Source organism: Haliotis cracherodii, unplaced genomic scaffold (assembly GCF_022045235.1).
Source record: "Haliotis cracherodii isolate W230 unplaced genomic scaffold, xgHalCrac1.p SCAF_9, whole genome shotgun sequence".
Lineage (NCBI taxonomy): Eukaryota > Metazoa > Mollusca > Gastropoda > Lepetellida > Haliotidae > Haliotis > Haliotis cracherodii.
In genome coordinates this window covers 45206428-45229587 of record NW_027266343.1, presented here as the reverse complement: position 1 = coordinate 45229587, position 23160 = coordinate 45206428, and the positions used below count along the sequence as shown (strand labels likewise).

At 38.7% G+C, this 23160-nt stretch overlaps 1 protein-coding gene across 1 annotated transcript in view; it reads left to right on the top strand.

Moving 5' to 3' along the window:
- LOC139452440 (uncharacterized) overlaps positions 1-23160 on the top strand; it is a 56431-nt gene that overhangs the window by 9987 nt on the left and 23284 nt on the right. Inside the window, exons 2-12 of the mRNA XM_071233916.1 lie at positions 12784-12957; positions 13439-13486; positions 13861-13921; positions 14994-15030; positions 16734-16792; positions 17547-17879; positions 18688-18768; positions 19128-19297; positions 20139-20250; positions 20959-21111; positions 22588-22693. Of these exons, the coding sequence (XP_071090017.1) occupies positions 12791-12957; positions 13439-13486; positions 13861-13921; positions 14994-15030; positions 16734-16792; positions 17547-17879; positions 18688-18768; positions 19128-19297; positions 20139-20250; positions 20959-21111; positions 22588-22693 (1327 nt within the window). The 5' untranslated portion in view covers positions 12784-12790. The remainder of the gene's footprint in view (positions 1-12783; positions 12958-13438; positions 13487-13860; positions 13922-14993; positions 15031-16733; positions 16793-17546; positions 17880-18687; positions 18769-19127; positions 19298-20138; positions 20251-20958; positions 21112-22587; positions 22694-23160) is intronic.

The window sequence follows — 23160 nt, the reverse complement described above, 5'->3', positions numbered from 1 at the left end:
AGTTATCTAGTGTACATACATTCTACCTATTTCGTCCCATCCACCAGCTTTGCGACATATTAGTAGTAAGCTCTATCCATCCATCTGTTTGTCTGTACTGACATCCCAAAGCTAGTTACGATATCTCCAGAAATTAGTTTGGAAACATTTGCTGCCAGGGTGTGTAAAAGGTGTTTGCAGATCTTGCAGATCCCATTTGATTATGATGACCTTGACTTTTTGTATGGTTGTGGAAAGCATATTCCCAGAACCACTCCCTTTCATTTGGTTTAAATTTGGTGCCATGGTGTCTCTAGGGTGTTTGGAAACCCCACATAGTGGGGACATTGGCCAAATTGTCAAGGTCATGGGAAGCATTTGACATGTTTGACAATATTTCTGTTTGTTTTGGTGCGAGGGTGTCTTAGTGGTGTTTTCTAGACCCCAGTGGATAACTGTGACCTTGTCATAACTTTTAAGGTCATTGAAAGTTTCATAGCAAGAACCACTGTAGGGAAGATTCTTTCAAATATGTTTCTTTGGGAAGTCCATAAACACAGAAGTCCATTAACAGGGATAAATTGGTGACCGTGACCTTTTATGTCAGTTATTTATTTTCATTTTGCTGTTATAAAAATGTAAAGGGAATACATGTATTTCAAAATAAACCTTGGTCAATATAAATGCACTAGGTATATGTCAAGTTCTTGAACCAGTGTAAAGTATATATCTATATCAAGTTATTGAACCATTCTAAAGTATATATCAAATCTTGAACCATTGTAAAGTATATGTCAAGTTCTTGAACCAGTATAAAGTATATTTCAAGTTATTGAACCATTGTACATGTTGTAAAATATATATCAAGTTTTTGAACCATTGTAAAGTATATTTCAAATTACATGAGATCAGTTTTAGACAGTTTCTGTGGAGTTGCAAGATAGAAATACCATTTACCATGTGTCTGTCGTGTTTAGGTTATTGAAATTATTGAATTGAAATGTTGATTTAATAGTTCTGACTGACATCTGTCCTGACCAGGTGAGCTGACCTGTTCCACATTACTTTGACTACAGTATTGTTATACAACTTGCAAAATGACAGATTAATTTTTACGTTAATTACAGAATTATCTTGTATTTATGTCTTTTTTGGTTACTTCAAGTAAGTGAGCATGACCTATCAATGGAATGTTGGTGCAAGGAAAGAATTATGAGTTTATTTTTGAAGACCAATTTCATTTTTCAAATGAGGGAGGCAAAAGCAAAATAATAAGTGAAAAGTTTTCTGCTTTGTTTTCATAAACATATTCAAAAAATATCCGGCTAAAGTAATGGTTAGGTTCGTCTGTAGAGAATACATAAATTGACCTTGGCTGGCAGATAAAAATAATTTCATTACTAATATTAATATAGATCATGATAGATTGTCAGAGAGTTATCTTCCCATGGATCTACTAAGGATTTCATTTCGTTCCCATGGTTACTTGTATTTCTTTTCAGATTCGGCAGCAAGAAAATAAACTGCAGACATTAAGCCATCAGATCTGTAAACAAGTGATGGCCAAGAAACACTTTGTCATGTTTTTTCTTGAATGTAAATATCTCACGATCACACTGGTGCAGATAAGCTGCAGAAGGACCGATTAATGCCAGTGTTTACAACAATTACTCCTAGAAACAGAAAATTGTATCCCATGGGGCATTGCCATCTCATGATCAATATGGATAATCACTTTTATTTTTCAACCCTTCAATTTATTACTTTCAAGCTTGCTGTAATCGTGGTATATTACACCAATTTCTGTGTTCCAAGGCATAAATCCCATCCCCAATTTTTTAATTCTATGTATCACAGATTTATTCCAGTTTTTCCACCCAAGTTCGGTGCAGTCATTCTGCTGTTGATGTAGTGATGCCGACATGGAATTTTTGGATAACATTTTTTATTGTATAAGGGAGACTATTTTACTAGCAGGAGACATAATGAAAATAAATACTCTTATGTTTAATTTATTTCTTGGACAGACAGCTTTTCGGGATAACGTGGCAGCCTGTGAAAAGAAAAATTAAAAGATGTGTGACCTAGAGGATAGTGTAAAGTTATTTGGATAAAGAATGAGATTACATGGTTGTGTACATGTATATCCATGGTAACTGCGTGTTTTTTCCATTTTGAATAAACAAAAACAAGAATAGACAGGAATCAGTAAATGCTCACAGATTAGTAACACCTGGACCATGTGTACACAGGGCATGCAAAGCCATGTAACCTATTTAATGTCTTCTTCAGTAACTTTGCCCAAGTATGAGAAAACCCAGCTTAACCAACCAACCAACCATGTCTAGTTTTCAGAAATATGAATCCACATTTTCATATATATATATACACTAATTTTAGTTCATTGTAACTGTAGTTTGTTATAAGCATATATACAGCATAACTGTAGCCAATAGTCAGGACCAAAAAAAATAAGTTTGTTATATCCATCAGTTTGTTATAGGCGTGTTCATTATGAAGTAGTTTACTGTATGTATATATCAAATGTACATGCCGAATAAACATCTGGAGTTCAATACACCTTTTCTTACAGGGACAGATGTTTCTGTCTGTCAGATATATACTCACTGCCAAAAGAAATGTGAATAGGATATATTTTGGTTGATATATGAAGAATTACTTATATTGAAGAGATATTAGATTGGTTCGATGCACTAACGAACATACTGTTATGTTGCGTGAACAATCACTTGACTGAAATGGTACACATTGGAATCATCTCTGCTTAATGACATACTACTCTATATGTTTCAATGGTTCGCGTTTCTTTAGGCTATGAGTTTATATCATAATGCCACTTACCATTACAGCCTTCACAACTGAAAGATGAGGTCAGCCTCATGACATATATAGACATTATGTAATAGTGCTGTAGATTCCATTATCAGTAGGGCAGTCTGTGTGTTTGGACAGTGTTGGATTAGCTGTGAGCCATGTCCTTGACCATGTTGACTGACAGGTCACTTACAGGTCACTGGTCACTTCTCAACAGGGGGTTTTATTTGATATGAAGTATTACCCTTGTCCATTGTTGGTGTCAGTTAATCCATTTCTTGTTGCTGATGCTTGTAAGTATCAATATTGATGCACAAGATGGGTGTGTTATTCTGTACTTCATCTGCCTTGAGCATCCTGAGGATATAGGAGATAACATGTTTAAGGATTTACCAGGAGCAGTAATAGGGTGAGACTGGACAACCTTTTAGATGCAGAATCTATGATATTGTATATGAATTCAGGGTACTGGTTTGAAAATGTTGCGGTCTTTGTGGCTTTCCTTAAAAAGATCGTGAATGAAAGTTACAAAGGTCCTAAAAAAAAGTACTTTTCGACATTTAGAAACTAAATATGCCTTGGCATAATCTGTTGTTTATTTGATGAAGGGTAGGCATGAAATCATTATGGTTTAGGGCTAAAGACATAGATTGAACAAGTTACATGGTTGAACAAACGTAGAAAACATGTTTTTTTTAACAAAACATAGACAATATATGTTAAAAGGAGTACATGTATTTCAGTTACATCATACTTGTCAAAAAAGTAATTTTGTCACAGTGATTGTATACATGTGGTATATATCATTATAATCTTTTATGGGTCCATGTTGTCACATTGTTGATGCTTGTCAAGTTTACAGATTTCGAGTTTACTAGGGATTCTGCCCATTTAATCATGTTGACATCTGCCGGCTTCTTCTGCCACTAGTCCAAAGCTAACAATGATCAATGTTTTGACATTAAAATCTACTTAACATGATGCTAAGAGCCAAGTTTGTGCCTAGACTGTACAAGGGACGGGTGAAGGTCAACAAGAGGTCGTTCATGCTGGCTGAGGAAGGGTTTTGCATTGGGGTACAATACTGAAGCTGTGATGGGTGGTCCATTGTACATGTTGCAGAGGACCACCAACTGTTGCCCTGTTGTCTGGGTGTAGAAGCATGGTTGAGTGAAAGCTGTCTGTGGACCAGTAATGGCAAGGTCTGTTTAGTGTGAAACAACTTCATCTTTTTATCATACACATTAGCTGCCATGGAACCTGAGTGAGTGAGGTAGGTTTAACACCACTTCTAACAGTATTCCAGTTATATCAACATGTGTCAGCTTAAACATGTTAAAGTGGGAGGAAAGCCCGAGGTGATGCAGGTCGTAAACATTTACCACTGAACATGCTGAACATTGGACATGCTGGAGCAGTGCCGATGGTGACTTTCACTGCATTTGTGTGGTAGTTGACATCATCGACATTATGTGTATGCCGGTCAATTTGTTTGAAAACATACAAGTGTCTTGTTTATTTGTTGGTTGTCATGTTTTTTTTGTATTTTGCATATATTTTTGGTGTGATTGTTCGGAAATCAATCCAAGAACATTAAGGTTATCTGCTGGTTATACAAGTTTGAAGAATAGTCCGTGATGATGTAGATTTGATGAATGAGTTACAGTCAGTGATGTCAGTAAACCTTTTCTTGTTTGGGGTGACCCTCTCAACCCTGGCTGTAAAATGTTTTTCAAACTTATTTTATTTATGATTGTATATACCATTTATACATGTAGTGTTACATTGTTTAGGGCTACCGATTATCTTTGAGCACTGGCCAACCAGAGTCTTATGCTGGTTCAGAGAGTCAGTTGTCCTGCTGTTTAAACATACATATAACACACACACACACAACACACACACACACACACACACACACACACACACACACACACACACACACACACAGATAATGCGGGGGTACTGGCTGTGGCATAAAACAATATTCACTCATTCTTCCATTGTCCACTTGATCCTGTTGTTCACGACAACTGCAGGTCAGTGCAACACAATGGTGTTATCTGTACCTTACAACTACATGCCTGAGTCTGAGTAGATGTACCGGGGAGAAAGTGTGAGTTGTGTGCCCCTGGCATTAGGCAACAGTTGTATCTCTTGCATCCATGGTCTCGGCCATGAAGCTGTGTTGATATCAAGGGAACGTTACAGAGTTCGGACTCCTGCTTTTTTCACTGTACAATCAGCAATTTGTTTTCAAAGTGGTTTGTATTATTCTGACATTCTTGTTGAAAGACATATTTATATCATTGTCATGATTATTAGTAGAGTAGGGGCGTTGGGGTAGCCTAGTGGTTAAAGCATTCGCTCATCAGGCTGAAGACCTAGGTTCAATTCCCACATGGGTACAATGTGGAGCCCATTTCTGGTGTCCCCTGCCGTGATATTGGTGGAATATTGCTGAAGCGGCGTAAAACCATACTCGCTAACTCACTATTAGTAGAATAGTAGGATTAGGTATAAATAGATTTATTGTGCTTCATATTTCAAAAACCTCTTTAGACCTGTGAATATCTGGGTAGAACAGGTCTTTTCATAAGAGGCGACTAACGGGATCAGGTGGACAGCCTCGCTGTCTTGGTTGATGCATGTCATCATTGTATCCCAAGTGCGTGGATCGATGCTCATTATGTCAATCACGTCATTGTCTGGTCCAGACTTGATTATTTACAGACCGCCATCATATAGCTGGAATATTGCTGAGTGGGGAGATTGACAACAAACAAACAAAAATTCTTTGTTTTCTTCAGTCACCCTTTCAAATTTATTGACATTTTTTTCAGATACATATACTTTTTGGTAATAAATTACACTTTAATGTGGAATATGTTTAATAATGTTGTACATTGTTTAAGACCTGTATGTCTTGTACCAGCCAGACACTATGTTGACATCGTGTAGTGTTGTTGAACCATGGATGTACAGTCTCGGCAGACTGGTTTCTCTGTTTTCCCACCAGGACTGTCGTGTGTACCTGACACCGAGTACATCATGTACGGCTGGCCTGGTATGCACTTTGTACAGCGGGCTGCTATCTTCATCATGTTCATCCATAATGACACTCCGGGTCGACCTTGACCTAATCAGTGACCAGGCCTTAAAGTAACGTAGTAATGCAGGCGTCTGTAATATATGACATCATGTTGCTCCTACACCTATTGATAACACACCTGATAAAATAGACTACGTCCAATATAGAGCTAAGATGAGACAAATTTTAGGACACACTAAGTTTGTTATTTACAATATATTTTGCTAACAAATTAAATATAAAATTGTGAGTGTGTAGTTCTGTATTTTTCAGAAGGTTCTTAAGTATGTTAAGTAATTTAGGTTAGTTGGATTATTGAAAAAAAATTAGTGCTAAATAGTTTGTAGACAAGATGTTTAATAGTTATTCAGTAACCATGGTAACAATTAAGATTATTTACTTCTGTGAGAGAAGGTTTGTTCTTATAGATGATTGCAGTGGCCGCAATGGTCGAAATCAGATCTTCTACTCCAATACGATACCTCTCTGCATTAAGACCTGAAGACCTTCCATAGAAGATTGCATCAGGGGCACCCAAAGTGAACTTAAACCACCAACTCTAAAAGAAGGCTCTCTGGCTTCTAGAGCCAATCAGCTGTCAGTTCTCTAAGACTGTTTGGCTTTACTGTTTACCACCTTGATTCTGAAATTTTGATTAGTACAAATAAAAACCAACACGGAACACCAATATTTCTTTGATAGTACTCCCTTGGACTTTCAGAAATGTCAGGATGTATGAAATATCCACAACAATATACTTTCTACTTTTGGTGGTTTTCGGGATACAGATAGACTTCACTTGACACTGATTGGCTAATTAGAAAGTTCTCCAAGCGAGACCAAGCAGCTGTCTGTGGAGGTGTACTCAGATTCTTCACGCAAGTATATCGGGGTAAAAGATCTGATTTTAATGAATTTGTCACGTCCAGAGACCGTTATTCAGTTATTATATAGAAAGTTAACACTATGATAACAGTTACATTTTGTTTTGTAAATATTAATTTTATTTTATTTTTACAAAAAATATGTGTATGGTTTGGCACACAAGAATAAATCTGAGGCTTTAAAGGCGGGTCTGTACACCTCAACAAGTGAGGACCCTTGTATCCTTATTCATTGTAATTCATTGAAGATTCCGGGGTAGAATAGGTCTTCAGCAACCCATGCTTGCCGTAAAAGTTGACTCTGCTTGTCGTAAAAGGCGACTAACGGGATTGGGTGGTCAGGCTCGCTAACTTCGTTGATGCATGTCATCGATCCCAATTGCATGGATCCATGCTCATGATATTAATCACTGGATTGTCTGGTCCAGACAATTACAGACCGCCGTCATATAGCTGGAATATTGTGGCTTTAAACAACAAACCAACCAAACCATTGTGATTCAGCTGATAATATTCTTAACATGCTTTCTGACTCATGTTCACTCATCAAAGATTCAGGAAGTGATATGTTAATAAACTAGCTCATATTAAAATAGCAGTGATTTATGTAAGCATGATTTGAAAAAAAGGGCCAGTTATCATGCTTATGAAAAAGTACCTAGAATTAAAAACTCTTTGAAAGTTGACATCCTGCCATCTTGTCCTGCACGATGCTCACATGTGGCTGTGCTGTTAAATGAGACTATTTATACATGTTGTAAATCACTGTCATTTCAATTATATTTGGAGATTGTCACCCTGAACTTTGACCCTGGATCCCATGTGTAGCACAGTTATTAAAACGCTCTGTTGTCTGTGTGTAGACAGCACAGCAGTGTCAGTATGTCACAGTATCTGTTGTTCTGTGGCTATAATAATAGTGATCACGTGAATAAGGCCATTGTAATGTAATTATTAGATTATCATCCCTGCCCACCTATCTGTCAAATTATTTAATTGTCCCAAAGTTGGAACAGACTTATATAAAGAACATCACTATCTGTGTTCCCTTTCTTTCATCAATGAAATTTGTCATACCGTATTCACTGTATTAATCACCCTGCTGCAATAAGCACCCCTTCTAATACAGTCCATATTTTGTTTGTATATTTTCTAAAGAAAATTAATATTGATTTTTTTTTCATTTTTAGTTTTAACAACATGCTCAATCTCTGACAACAAATTTAACTCATGTATCAGTGTTTATGGTTTATATAAGTAACCAAGGTGTTTGTTATAGCAAATACGGTATATGCATTCCTACCAAACATTTGTGCTTTATATGAAGCACATCAGCACTTATCATACTTATGATATACACCCCCCTCGGGGGATTCCGTGTTAGAGTAGGTCCCCTGCAACCTGTTCTGGTCATTAGTAAAGAAGGGGAAGTGGGCTAGACTCATTATGGTAAAGACGCAGGTTTGATTCCCCACTTGGGTACAATGTGTGAAGTCCATTTGTGTTGTCCCCCTGCTGTGATATTGTTGGAATATTGCTAAAAACGACGTTAAACCATACTCACTCACTCATAAGAGGCATAGAAATGGATCTGTGGTCATGCTCGGTGACTACCGTATGTGACCGCGGATAAGCCAACCCCGTAAATAAGCCGAGGTGTTATCTTGACCATTGAAATACGAAAGAAAATGCTATGACCTGCAGATAAGCCGAACCAGGAAGTGAAAGGCAAAAAACACTACAAAGTCAGACTGCAAGACATGTGCCGGTACTCGCAGATATTCAAAAATATAAGATGAAAAATATTGAAAATATTGTTACATGTAAAGATTGTGGAGTTCATGAAGATCGATAAACTTTTAACATTCAATTGAAAACTTATCATCGGAAGTAGTTACATGCATAACATTTTTTTAATAATGACAACATTGGTGTATAATAATAACTTTATTGATAATTTATAACAATAATGGCTCTGGTCGTGGCAACTTCCAAACTTTCGGGAAGTTGTAATCTATCGGACCGTCATTCAGGCGATGTTTCTGACAGATCACAATCTGAAAAATACTATCATGAAAGTGTATCCCGTGGATAAGCCGACCCTTTTCAACAGAATCTTTTTTCTGGTCCTCAAAATTTATTACTTATCTAAAACTTATTTTATTGTTCTGTGTCCCACAAGGTTAGGAGAGGTTGGGCGGCCCTGTGGTTAGAGTGTTTGCTGGTCACTCTCTAGGTCCTGGTTCTAATATCAACTGAAGATGATTATTGAACTTATTGTTGGTGTGTTACATGTTGGCATGTTTAAAGGTTAAAAAACTGACTCGCATTTGGTTACAATTTTTTGTGGGGCAGTGGGGTAGCCTAGTGGTTATAGTGCTCACATGTCACATCGAAGGCCCGCATTCAATTCCCCACATGGGTTTAAATGTGTGAAGCCCATTCTGGTGTCCCCCGCGTGACATTGCTGGAATATTGATAAAAGCTTTGTAAAACCACACTCACAGTGTCTAGTTGTTGCACCGATCCTCACCACTGATCATGCAGGTCATCACTGCGGCCTCCGACAGATGTAACAGAAATGTACAGATTTGTGTTCACAGATGTTTCTCCAAGCTCCCTACAGTGATATTGTTTTCCATAAAGAATAAAAATCAAATATTTTATGCACTGTCATGGAGCCCTTTTCTTGTATAGACTAGTGACACATGGGTCATCATGACATGTGGAAGTGCATTCATGACTCTCTTGTTATATTACTCAATGTCAGGATTCCTTTTATACATGCCTTATCACACTTCAAGGAATGCATGCCATTTGTTATAATTTGATTTCTAGTATGAAATCGAACCAAACTGAAGAAATTCTACAGAAACTGAGCTATCTCAACTGCAACATGTCTATGAAACATGATATGATGGAAGCATTTCATAGTCATGCATAAAAGTATTTCGGGGGACTCTAAACTAAGAGACCCTGGCATGCAATCTGGATACAAATATCTTTATTTTGTTCAAAATTGCACACAAAAAATATTTCTTATTTTCCCATATCCAGAGGATGTTTAACAAAGTATTTTCAGATTGCGTAGGAGAAAAGTTGAGAAATTAGATTTTGCCGACTGTGTAATGTTGCAACAGTCAGAGACAAATTTCGTTATCTGGTTTGGTGTAAAACCCTCAAGTCACGACTTATCTATTTTCACAAATGGCCAAATATTTGGACATTCTGCCAGTCAGTGACTCCATCAAATGGATCATCAATCAAACATCTGTCAAGATTTTAGACTTTGGACATTCTTTACCCTCCGAATGTATTTCGTCAAAGCACTTAATGATATCACCTTTGTAAACAGACGTGTTATATGATAAATAGAGGATATTTGATGTGTCGAAGGAATTTTCTTGTTTCATGATATTTCACAAGACACAGTGAATATCCTACTGGGTATTTACTTTTGAGGTAGTTTCTGCCGGAAAATTGAAATATTTCATTATAAATGTAAATCCTTGAAACATAATTTCTCCCTACCTAACACACAGGGATGGTTCACCACCCTTTGTAAGTGCGACTTAAAAAGTAGTTCTGAGTTTGCAAAATCTTTAGAAATGTAAACAAAAGTAACCAAAAATATTTGATGTCAATGACATTCTTTATCATAAATTTGGATATGACTAAGCTCAAAATCAACTTCAACTTAAGATATTATTGTCACCATGGCGCCATAATTGTGTTGTTGTAAGTGAAAGAATACACGCTGGTCATGTAACAAAAGGCGCTTTGCAAAACGAACAGTCTCAATTGACGAGTTAAATAAGAAAATTTACAGTTTATTTCGAATCAGTTTCAAGAGAAAAACAAACAGAAAGAATATTAACTCCATAAATGACCATGGATCATTATTTTGCCTTGCCTAGACATTTATGAAAAAGGGAGATAATTGGCATGGAGGTAACTCTTGTAAGACAATAATTCCGTCAAAGTGTTATGTTCACTGCTGTTAAATATCAAGTGTTATGTTCGCTGCAGTGAAATATCAAGTGTTATGTTCACTGCAATGAAAGTATCACTTTCTCAACTTTAGAAAACTCAGACTTTCACACTGAAATATGTAAGAAATATATATATTTTATGATATAATGTATGTAGTAGTCATGTTGTATGTTTTGTGTTTGAAATGTAATTTATGCTAATGTACCACCGATGGTAGTTGTGTCTGCGAATGAACAGAATCCAGAGCAATCTTATACTAAATGAGGTGTAATCACACGGCTTCAATTCTATTTCAAGCTCCACCCACAGAATGCTGTTGAAATAAATGAAGGCTGTTTGTCTAGCATAAACATCCTTGAACAAACAAGTAAACTCTCCATTACCCTCCCTTCAACAGCATCAGCCAGGGAAATGTCAGCCAGGGAAATATATTGCCCATGACAACCAGCATTACATAACCCCACGTGGTTAAACAGCCACCCTGCCAGGGGTTAACATGTAGACCAGGTTGATATCTAGGCTGTATACATCAACCACAGGCTGTACACAAGCGGCTAGCAGGACAGCATCCCATGTTTAGGCTGCTGCTACTGTAGTATATGAATGTATGGGATATGATGCCGTAACAACCTGCCACGGTCATTATGTTGTTTTGTTCTTCTCTAACCAGTTACTTAGTGGTTAATGTGTTACATACAGTGTAGTTGATCATGAATATGTGATGAAATGTCAGTGTTGATTGGATCCAGTACGGAAGCTGGTATGTAATGGGAGATTATTACTGATGTGAGTACGCCTGATTAAGCTGATCAAAGTTTCCTTCATCAAATATTTCCTTATAGTTTTAATATGTTTGTTATCATTGGTTCTATCAGAGATTACTCTAAGGGAATTTTAGTTTGTGGACATGACTTCCGTAGTCCATGTATATTTGACTTGATTATTATCTAGTATATTTGACACTCAGGATGTTTATGAAAGTGAGGGTCATTCTCTAAATAGTCACAAGCTGGGTAGTTTTGTATGACCCGGAATAGGAGTTGGGAATGTGAGGAGGCTGAAATGATGCTATTGTTTTTCAAGTGGATCGCTTGAGAACATAGATTTTATTACAGCAGAGTCTTAATCCCAGTGCATGTCAGCTCTGTTGAACACAGTCTGCTCCCACTCAGGTTACCCACTTCTTGTTCATGTATTGTCTATCACAGACCCTGTTCTGAAGGGGACACAGTGTGATGTCCTATTAACATGGCGTGTCAAAACCGACCTACTGTAGTTGAGAAAATGGAGTAACATTATTGAAATGTTGAAATGGGATGATGAGGTTGGTTTGGTTTTTTTGTTTAGTACTCAGTCAGCAGTATTCTAGCTGTACCATGGCAGTCTCTTAATAACTGAATCTGGACCAGAAAAAACAGTGATTGTTGTTATGAGCAACGTCACATGCAATTAGGTACAATGACATGTAAGTCAACAAGTCTTCACACATTGTACCCACAGAAAAAAATTACCCAATTAGTTGCCTCTCATGACAAGCATAGGTGAAATATGGTGAATATGGTGAAGCTAAAGCGACATTATTGTTATCCCGGCGAGACGTTTGTGAAACCATTGTGTTCCATGATGTTTTGGTATGGAAATGGTTATGAACCAATGCTGTACACAGAGAGATAAATGCTATTTACTGGTACTTGTTTCAAAATTTACCTTTTGCACTGTGCTCCCTATGGGGAGAACTGTTGTATATCTTTTTTCCTACAAGTACTAGAGCATGTAGACATGTCCTGTTCCCAATGGAGAGAGCTTTGTTTCAAGATATGTCTATGCTTCTAGAAACACCATGTTTCCAATAGCAAGAGCTTTGTTTCAAAATATGTCTACACTTCTAGAAACACCATGTTCTCGATGGAGAGAGCTTTGTTTCAAAATATGTCTATACTTCTAGAAACACCATGTTCCCGATGGAGAGTGCTTCTTTTCAAGGTTTGTCTATACTTCTAGAAACACCATGTTCCCGATGGAGAGTGCTGTGACGCAGCTGCGTCCAGAGACCATCGCAAGACTGGTGGATGAGGCAGAGGAGAGGCAGTGGGCACAGCTTGGAATCCCCGGACAGGAGGAGGAATCCCCATCCCCCATACATGGGTCAGCACAACTGGGAGTTGCGCTACTGAGGTGGGTGGTCTTGGCTAGGGAGGTGGTTCAGCTCAACTGGGAGGGGGGCTACTGAGTTGGGTGGTCTTGGCTAGGGAGGCGGTTCAGCACAACTGGGAGTGGGGCTACTGAGGTGGGTGGTCTTGGCTAGGGAGGTGGTTCAGCTCAACTGGGAGGGGGGCTACTGAGGTGGGTGGTCTTGGCTAGGGAGGTGGTTCAGCTCAACTGGGAGTGGGGCTACTGAGGTGGGTGGTCTTGGCTAGGGAGGTGGTTCAGCTCAACTGGGAGGGGGGCTACTGAGATGGGGGGTCTTGGCTAGGGAGGTGGTTCAGCACAACTGGGAGTGGGGCTACTGAGGTGGGGGGTCTTGGCTAGGGAGGTGGTTCAGCACAACTGGGCATGGGGCTACTGAGGAAGTGAAAATAAAAGTTTATTAAGATAACAGCTCAAGATGAAAGTTCATTTTGCATGTTTACATGCTGACATTTATTGTCATTTTCAGACATGGCACCTGTGTCAAGAAAATCCAATCCTATTTCAGCCATCTTGAGTAAGTTTGATTTATTGACGTTTTTTTATTTCATTGTCAAATCTTTTGCAGTTTGCTGTTTTTTAAAACATTGCATGTTAAAAAAACTATGCTGCATCGTGTTTATATATGGTGTCATTATGAGTTTCATATGAGATTATTAAGTTTCTTATGAAATATTATTCAGTTTCATATAAGATTAATTAAATTTGTATGAGATATTAAGTTTTTTATGAGATATTATCCAGCTTTTTATTAGATATTATTCGGTTTCATATGAGATATTCTTCAGTTTCATATGAGATATGATGTTTTTATGTTATTCTTGTTGATATTGACATGTTAGACTGATGTTATCATGTGACAGATGACTGATAATGTTTTCCACATGACAGGTCAAGGAAGTGTTGCTTGTTGCTGGCAGGGAGGAAGTCAACCTTCAGTAATGTGCGAGTGGTGAGGAAAACGGTCTTTCAGTCAACAGTGTAATATGTGGGCTTTCATTGTCCAAATGTGAATGACTTTCACAAATATTGTAAGGCTGTTGTTACAGCTAGTGCAAATCAGGATGTAATGTAATGTCATCCATGAGGTTACAAGTAAGGAAAACGCATCTGGCTGATGGTCAGTGCTGTGTGTGACACAACCATGACAACTACCCTCATCAATTTTGATTGAGTTAAGTGATCAAATTTGAGTTGATCACACCAAAGAGGAGGATAATAATAACAAAACAGGGCCCCATTCCACAAAGAGATCTTAGCGCTACGACAATCATAAGCCAGTGTTAAAGCATGGGAGTTGCAGTGATCCCTCGCTATAACGCTACCTTTGGTGTCCAAATAATTGATGAACGTTAGACGATCAGCACTTTAACCGAGGTGGAGTCGTAGGGGGTGGATCACCAACACAGCAGTACATGCCCAGCCCACCTTACACGATCTCCGATGCACGTTTCAGAGTTTTAAAAAAGATTAGAATAGCAGTTGTTTATGATTCATAATTTAAACAGAAGATTTGTTGAGTGTTATGTGTGTTAGTGTAAAACATGAGTTTGTTAAAAATGTAAGTAAATTTTGGGAGCCATGCGTTACCACACGCTATAACCGAGTTATAGTGCTATTTTGATGGGTGCAATAGCGAGGGAACACTGTACAATCACCTCAGCGCTAAGATCACTTTGTGGAATGGGACCAGTTCTTTGCAGCAATATATATATACAACATATAGATGTTGTTACATCTGTCGATGAGTGAGTTGTGTTTTACACTGCTTTTAAGAGTATTCTAGCAAATATCACGGTAGTGGTAGGGGACACTAGAAGTGGGCTTCACGTTAAGTACCTAGGGGAAAAGGCTTTATTCTCTTTGAAAGGTGTTACCCAAAACAATATACGATCAGTGTGATCTAGTAGTAATTTAACAGTTACTTCTTTAACCTTTCATTCAATTAGCATTGGTCATGTTGGTAGAGTCAGTTAACCAATCACCAACAAGTCTCACCTAATTAATTATTTGTTTTTGTCCAGGTGAGGAATGATGGTCAAGACAATGGGCTGGAAGAAGGTCAGTTGTATAGGTGTAGAGGTTAACTACGAAAGTGTAGCTTTGCATGTTATAGCATGGTCTCGTATAGTCAGTTATAGCATGTTAGTTTGATACTGATAGATAATTAAGAATATTTCACCAGTACTGTACAGCCCCTTGGTACATAGTATGAAGAAGTCAGAACATACAGATTATTACTGATACAGGCAAATCAATCTCTAGATCTGATGTACACTTTACTTTGTTAATGTCTTCAATTTGGCGTTGAATGTCAAATTTAGACATCTGGCTTTTTGTAAAATTGTATCATCATGATGGCATCAAGATGTTTATTTTCATTTTTCCGACATGAAATAGTGAAATACTTACAACTTCATTGGTTGATGTCTGTTTCACATTGTTGGGCAATACTATGTCCTCTGGTACAAGTAAGACAGTTTACGTACAACAATTATTTGAATGTTTTCCTTAACGTCTGCTCATTGTAAGATACACATGAGATATACTGTAAATATTGAAATTAACGTAAATGCGAAAAAAGTTAGTACTTACTTACTTACTTACTTATATTGGAGATTTAACGTGCGCTTTCCGACTGCAAGCGTATGTCGCACACGGTAATGTTAGTGGTCTTCTGCTCGCATTTATGTCTCCAAAATGACTATTAACAATACACTTTGAATAGCGGAAATAAACCACGGTTTATTGAGCAGCAGTTGTAAGATGTATAGAACAATGTCATTCAAAGAATAGGAATTACACAGTGGGCATCCGGTGAGTTATCACTGCTTGGGTCAAGAGTTCTTCTCACTCGTGTCAAGCTTGTTGACACCTTCTCCGTATACCAATCAGTGAACTGTTTTTGGTTTGATTATTTTATTGCCTTTGAACTTCCTTAATGTCAGTCAACCGAGTAAACATATAAACTGTTTGTTGTTTTTAGGAAAACACTGTTTATTGTTTATTTACAGAAGTGCTTTACTCCGTGCTAATAAGCAGTGTTATTTTCTTTTGATTGGATTAGGATAAGGATATGTATCATTCCACTGGGGATGGGGTGGGGGGAGTCACATTGGTATTGAGTCGCATTTTTGGCTAGAGGTCAGCAGTCGCATTAATTTGGAGACACACTAATTTCCAGATTTACAGTATATGAATACAAGACTTTTTTAACTTATCTTACTCCCACTATGCTTGTAATCCATCTTCTTTTAATCCTTCTGTGGAAAAGTTTCCAGCTTCTAAAAACTATTCACCCGAACACATTCCAGCATCACCAATACATGTACAATACCATTAGTCTCTGATCATGGTGACAAATTTCTTTAATTCATGTTCGGTCTGTACAAGAACGACATTCTGTGTCATTTGGCATGAATGACCACTGATCACGGTCAGTTTGATGATCATCATGATCCGATACTGGTCATAAGAAGTGACTTATTGGTCAGGTGGTCAGACTTGGCTACATGGTTGATAGCATGTCATCATTCCTCAATAGTGTGGTCATTGCTCGTAATAACTCTCACTGGATTGTCTGATCCCAACTCAATAATTTACATGTCGCGGTCATATAGTTGTGATATTGCTGAAGGCGGCATTAACAAACAAATAAACAAATCAATGTTGTTAATAAGCTTAATAAGCCCAGAATTAGCAACATGTGAGAAAGGTCCTGGGCATTCATTGGCTGAGTTACGAAATTGGTATGCTTGTGACAGGTGCGATGAAGAGGACGATCATGTCACACACCAAGGATGTGCAGCAGCTGGACCACAAGGTGGGTGGAAGCTGATGACATATACATCAGTTTGTCATACCTCTGTTTACAATCATGCAATTCTATGGGTTAATCTGTACCCGTGAAACAATACATTTCAATGTATGCCCCGAAATAATGTGGCTGACACTGACCCCGAATATTGACTTGTCACATGATGAGTATTGACCTGTCACGTGATGAATATTGACAATAGAACATTATACAAATAATTCCCCTTGATGAAGTCAATATGCAAAAACAAGGACCTGAGGACCCGCCCCTGGGGTGCTCAGACAGGTTTCTCCATTGTGTTCCCAAACAGGCTCACAGTCTGGGGTCTTTGATAGGCATTTAGAAGTTCGCTTCGCTGCCTTTTGATGATTGTGCAGAAAATGATGATGAGGATAATATACCTGATATTGGGGGCACAGGTGGCCTAGTCTTGTCAAGCATTGTAGTTTGCTATGTTGAGTGGCAGGTTCACCAGAGACCTATGATCATGGGTTCAAATCCCAGATTCACCCTGATTATGTTTCTAGGTTTGTCAGCACCGCTACCTTGCTTGTGGGTTCCACAAAAGTGGTATCCCTCTAAGACCTACATCACTACTGGCAAGTAACTGAAATACTGTTCAAAGCGGCATTTAATCAAACTTAATTTCTCATCATAATATAACAAACTTATGCCAAAGAATATTTTATGAATATATTTTTTGAAGATATCATTATGGATTATGCAATAAATAATTACAAAGGAAATAATTCGTTTCCAGGAATTCCGAGCTTTCAAACACGCCTACCTCTGTGCAGCATTTCCAGTTCTGGGAGCTCCAGACCCCCCCTCCCCGATCTCCCCCTCTCCAACAACACCCACCAATACCCCTCCCACTCAGATCACCTACCCGCAGTCTAGCCGGTCTGACCGCCGTCCCTCCACCCCCCAGTCCCTGCATGACAGCGGCGTAGAGGAAACAGACGAGGGAGCCATGATCCCCACTGAGACGCTGTGTGAACTGCTGCGTCGGGCGTTCAGTTTATCAGCTGAACGCTTCCACCAGTACGAAACCATGATTGCTAAGTCATATCAAAAGAAATCCCCACCGAAGGTAAGTAGACTTTTGTTATTCTTTAGGATTTTGGGGAAGTATACATGTACAATTAGTTAAGGGTAATATTTGTAGTTTTTGTTTGTTTTAATACCACGTTTAGCAATATTCCAGCTATTTGACAACATTCTGTTAATAGTATGGGTAGAACAGGTCTTCAGCAACCCATGCTTGCCGTAAAAGGCGACTATGTTTGTCGTAAGAGGCGACTAACGGGATCGGGTGGTCAGGCTTGATTATTTGGTTGATGCATGTCATTGTATCCCAATTGTGTAGATCGATGCTCATGATGTCAGTCACTAGATTGTTTGGTCCAGACTTGATTATTTACAGACTGCCATCATATAGCTGGATATTGCTGAGTGCGGTGTTAAACAACAAAATAGTATGGACCAGACAAACCAGTAATTGATGTTATGAGCAACGATCCATGTACATGATGTAGCCAGGGTACGATGACACCCAATCCATCAAGTTACCTCTTTCAACCAGCACATGTTGCTGGGAACCTGTTCTAACCCGGAATCCTCACAGGGTTGACATAACTGGAATAGTGTTAAGACCATGTATAAAGCATCAGCCCACTAATCAAGTATGATCAATGGTCATTTATAAAGTAGAAAGAATTAGTGCAGTTCACTTTCAACAATTGTTGCTGCTTTCTTTGCAGGTACTTTGCTTAGAACACTTTGAATTTTATTATTTATCTTATAAGTATGTTAAACAATATTTTAGAAGTTTATTTGAAGTATTTTGAGTAACGTCCAGTGTGAAATGTTGCTATTCATTGTTTTTCCGTGGTTTACAGCTGTTAGCAGAAGAGTTAATGAGTCAGTTGACATCCCTGGAGAACACCAGCAACACATTCTACAGCCCTACTGCCTTTCTGGTGAGTGGTGAACTGTCCGAGTAATTGTTGCGTTTTCAAAGCCCAGGGATGTAGTCAAATGAAAATAATATTAAACTTGTAATACCAAAATTGTTTTAGTGATCATCGTCAGTAAGGTGAAATACAAAAATACTTTACAAAGCTTAGTTTTATGACTTTTTGACCAAAACAGCCTGAAGCACACACATCACTGTTTGGAGTTACTTCCCTTTCCATTTTGTTGTTCAGCCCATGTTGAGTTTTCTCTTTAAAATTTTCTTTTGTTGGAATTGGTGAAAACCAAGGAATAAAAACAGCATTAGAACATTGTTAAGTTTCCTAGCATCTTAAAAACCACATGCAACCGTCTCTTGTCTCAGTCCCGGAATGGCTATGACATCTGGTGCCACCAGGAGATGTCGCACATCTCGGATCTGCTCAACAAGTTCTGGCACTTCTCCCTGCCCTACCCTGTTGACAGCCAGCTGCACACCAAGGACCTTGCCACTGTCCACGACGACTACGAGATACTGCTTTCTAAACTACTACTGTGAGTGCTCACGTTAGAACAGGTCCCCAGCAACGTATGCTGGTTGTACCGTGGGGATTCTGGGTTAGAATAGGGCCCCAGAAACATTTGCTGGTCTTACCATGGGGGTTCCGGATGAGAATAGGGCCCCAGCATCATATGATGGTCATACCGTGAGGGTTCCAGGTTAGAATAGGGCCCCAGCAACATATGCTGGTCATACAGTAGGGATTCAGGGTTATAATTGGTCCCCAACAATATATGCTGGTCGTTAGAGGCGACCATATGGATTGGGTGGTCAGGATCGGTGACTTTGTTGATCGGGTGTCATCATACCCCAAAAGCATCATTGCTCACATCGATCCCCAGATTGTCTGGTCAAGACGCAATTTTTTGCAGACAGCTGTCATGTGGCTAAAATATTGCTGACTGGCACGTTAAACAACAACTCAACAAACTACTATAAATGCAGTGTGCTCAATGTAAATCACCCCACTCACGCCAAAAGTCAATAGAATTCTGATGTTTCTAAAAATTCTTGAATATCTAATCTGCCTTGAAAAGTCTCTATAAAGGGATAAGGTGCCTTGGAAGGCCTTGAACTTTCCTAACCAATCCCAATCTCAAGTTGACAAGCTAAATATAAATATATCATTTATAGTTTGAATTTTGTTTTGTTGAAATCAGTTCAGAACTTCAACCTTTTAGTCCATTATCCCTGCAGTGCCGGGTTTTTTTTCATTTGGGGGACGATTTCACCTTTCATTTTATATTGTCTGTTTAACGCTATTTCCCTTTATCCATTAGCAATACCACGGCTCCTTTCAGACAAAGTAATACAGTGTATCTGCTTTCCTTGCAGCTATGAACATCAGTTTAAAGTTGGAACAGACGACACCTCCAGTCCGCTCTTCTCACTGCTGTCTTCTGCTTCAATGCGTCTACTCAGGGAATTCGGACTTCGATATGGCATCGTAAGTATTCATGGCGATAGTTTTGTCTTCACTCCCCATTCTTGGATGATTTTCTTCTACTTTACAGACAAGTGTTTTGTACCTCATCATATAGCTGGAATGTTCCTGAATGCAGCATTAAACAAAACAAACAATATGTACATGTACGAGTACTAGCACCTGTCCCAAATAGCACCAAAATATGTGAACATTGTATACTATGGTGCCAACATTTGTCGTTTCACCAACTGACGTCAGTGCTATTTCAAAGTAACAAAAGAATTTTTATTATTACTGTAAACATAAACAGATACACTAATTTAGATACGTAAGTTGAGGTTCTTCAGAGACCCATTCACAAGATTTCAGTTTTCAAAAATACTTGGCACATTTTATATGATTTCCAACTGTATGTGGGCAGAAAATGGGCACCTCCATTATTATACTCAGCATTGCTGTAAATTACACAAAAACGTCTGTACTTCTGACTTTCTTGTCATGTTGGTATTAGTAATTACAACTTAAAACCAACATTTTGTAAATGTAGCCATCAGTTCATGGGGTGTGGACTTTGGGGTTGGGGAGTGATGTAAGTCATGACTCTTGCTATGACATACAGTGTGCATTTTTTGTACACTTCTGTTCAAGTCGATTTAGGCCAAAGGCCTTGTCGAAAAAATTTGATGAATTTTGATATTGTAGTGAATTAAAATATATATCAATTCCCAGGGAGAGCAGTACCGCAGGGTGTTATACCTCCGTCACTTGATCGAGATCTTCTCTCCATCTGTGTGGTTTCTTCAACACATGACCTCAGTTGTTGCCAGTGTGAGGGACATGTTTCCTAGCAACAAGTCACAACTCGTGATGACGAAAAAAGAGGTAAGCAGAATATACTCATTATATAGTGTACAGTGGTATTGTGATGAAACCAAATCTTCTTTTCATGTTTGGGATGTTTTGATAGACTAATGGTTCATGTGTTTGCTCTTCACTCCGAAGGCTGAAGTTTGATTCCCCACATTGGTAGAATGCATGAAGTTCATTTCTTCTTTGCCCTGTCTTAATATTGCTGGCATGTTGCTAAAAAAATATACTCACTCACTTTACATATCTTGATAGGAGTAAAATATACAGTCGCTCCTCGCAATAACGCCCTTAGTTGAACTATCACCCGACCTACATTCCATAATTGGAATAACGAGGGTGTCTGATAACATGGGGGTCATCATGGACCCCGAGACCCGCGTTATCACGGGGGATGACTGTATTGACGTCTGCTCCCCCTGTGTCGATTATTGGTCAGAATAGATCCCAAGTCTTATGATAGGAGCTGGACATTAGGATCAGGTGGTCAGACCTTGCTGAATGTGTTCTCATGCTAACAGTCACTGGTTTGCCTGTACCAAACTAAATCATTTAGGCCACTTTAGCCATACCTTAGCAATACCATTCAATCACTGATTTGCAAAACCTACATATTCTAAGGTGGAATTTGCTCATAATATGTTCTTGTACCAAATCACAAAATCATTATCATTTGACCACAAGATAATACAACTCATAGTACAAGACAAGTTAATTTGACCATATTATCAATACACCATCATAACCAGTGTTAAAAAATAATCATATGAGTCAAGATTCACCTTTATATAGAAAGCAAGGGGATCCAAGATTCAAATATCATAGAAAACCTCAAGGACTCCAGGACACTCTTAATGTTGAACGCTGAATCATGGTTGATGTTATTACCTTCATGTTAAAATGGTTAGGAGTTGAAGATTTAGGGAGTCCAGAGCCTCAGTATCAGGAGGAGACCTCAAGGACTCTAGGAATCCCTTTAATTTCGAGACCTGTGAAGATCCGGGGTAGAATAGGTCTTCAGCAACCCATGCTTGCCGTAAAAGGTGACTATGCTTGTTGAAGAGGCGACTAACAGGATCGGGTGGTCAGACTCGCTGACTTGGTTGATGCATGACATTGTCCCAATTGCGTGGATCAATGCTCATGACATCAATCACTGGATTTTCAGGTCCAGACTCGATTATTTACAGACCGCTGTCATATAGCTGGAATATTGCTGAGTGCGACGTTAAACAACAAACAAACAAACCTTTAATTTCGAACACAATAAACCATGTATTGAGTTAGATTTAGGGAGTCCCAAGCTTCAGTATCAGGAGAAAACCTCAAGACTCTAGAAATGGCTTTAATTTCGAACACAATAAACCATGAATTGTATTAGTAGAGTTAACACGGTTTAACTGCATTGTTCAGTGATACTGGGAAAAGATTGTCCTTCGATTTGGCCATGTGGAATGCAACTCTGTGTAATGTAGGCCATCTTTGGTCCAGTTTGTTCTGCTGGATAGCTGCGTCAAGTCCATCCTCGTCCAGGCAGCCAAGTCCTTCTGTCAGATGAAGAGCATATTCCAAGCCATCAGACCTGCAGATGGAATAGGTAAGATGACTATGCTGATGTTGTAGCTCTTGGAGCAAGCTCAGTATTTACTAACTAATCAGTGAACTTGGGTGGCCTGGTCATGTGAGATGCTGCAATGCCCAGTGTTTCATCCTTTAGGCCTGCCAGAAACTTGTGACTGTCTGTTTGAAGCCATAATCGCCATGATTATGTTTCTTGGTTTGTCGGCACCATACCCATGCTCATGGGTTTCACCAAAGTGGTGAACTCCTAAGACCTGCATCACTTTGGGCTTTTCATCGTACATCAAGCTAAGCGTATTACTGAAATACTATTAATAGAAGTGTTAAGCCAAACACTCTATTTATAATTGTTGACACATATGAGTGCTTTACTTTGACTGGAATGCTAGCTGATGTATCTGAATGTGCTACCATTTGCACAAATAATAATCCTGTGGGCTTATTATCCCCCGCCACAAAGTGGAAAGGGGATATAGGAATGGG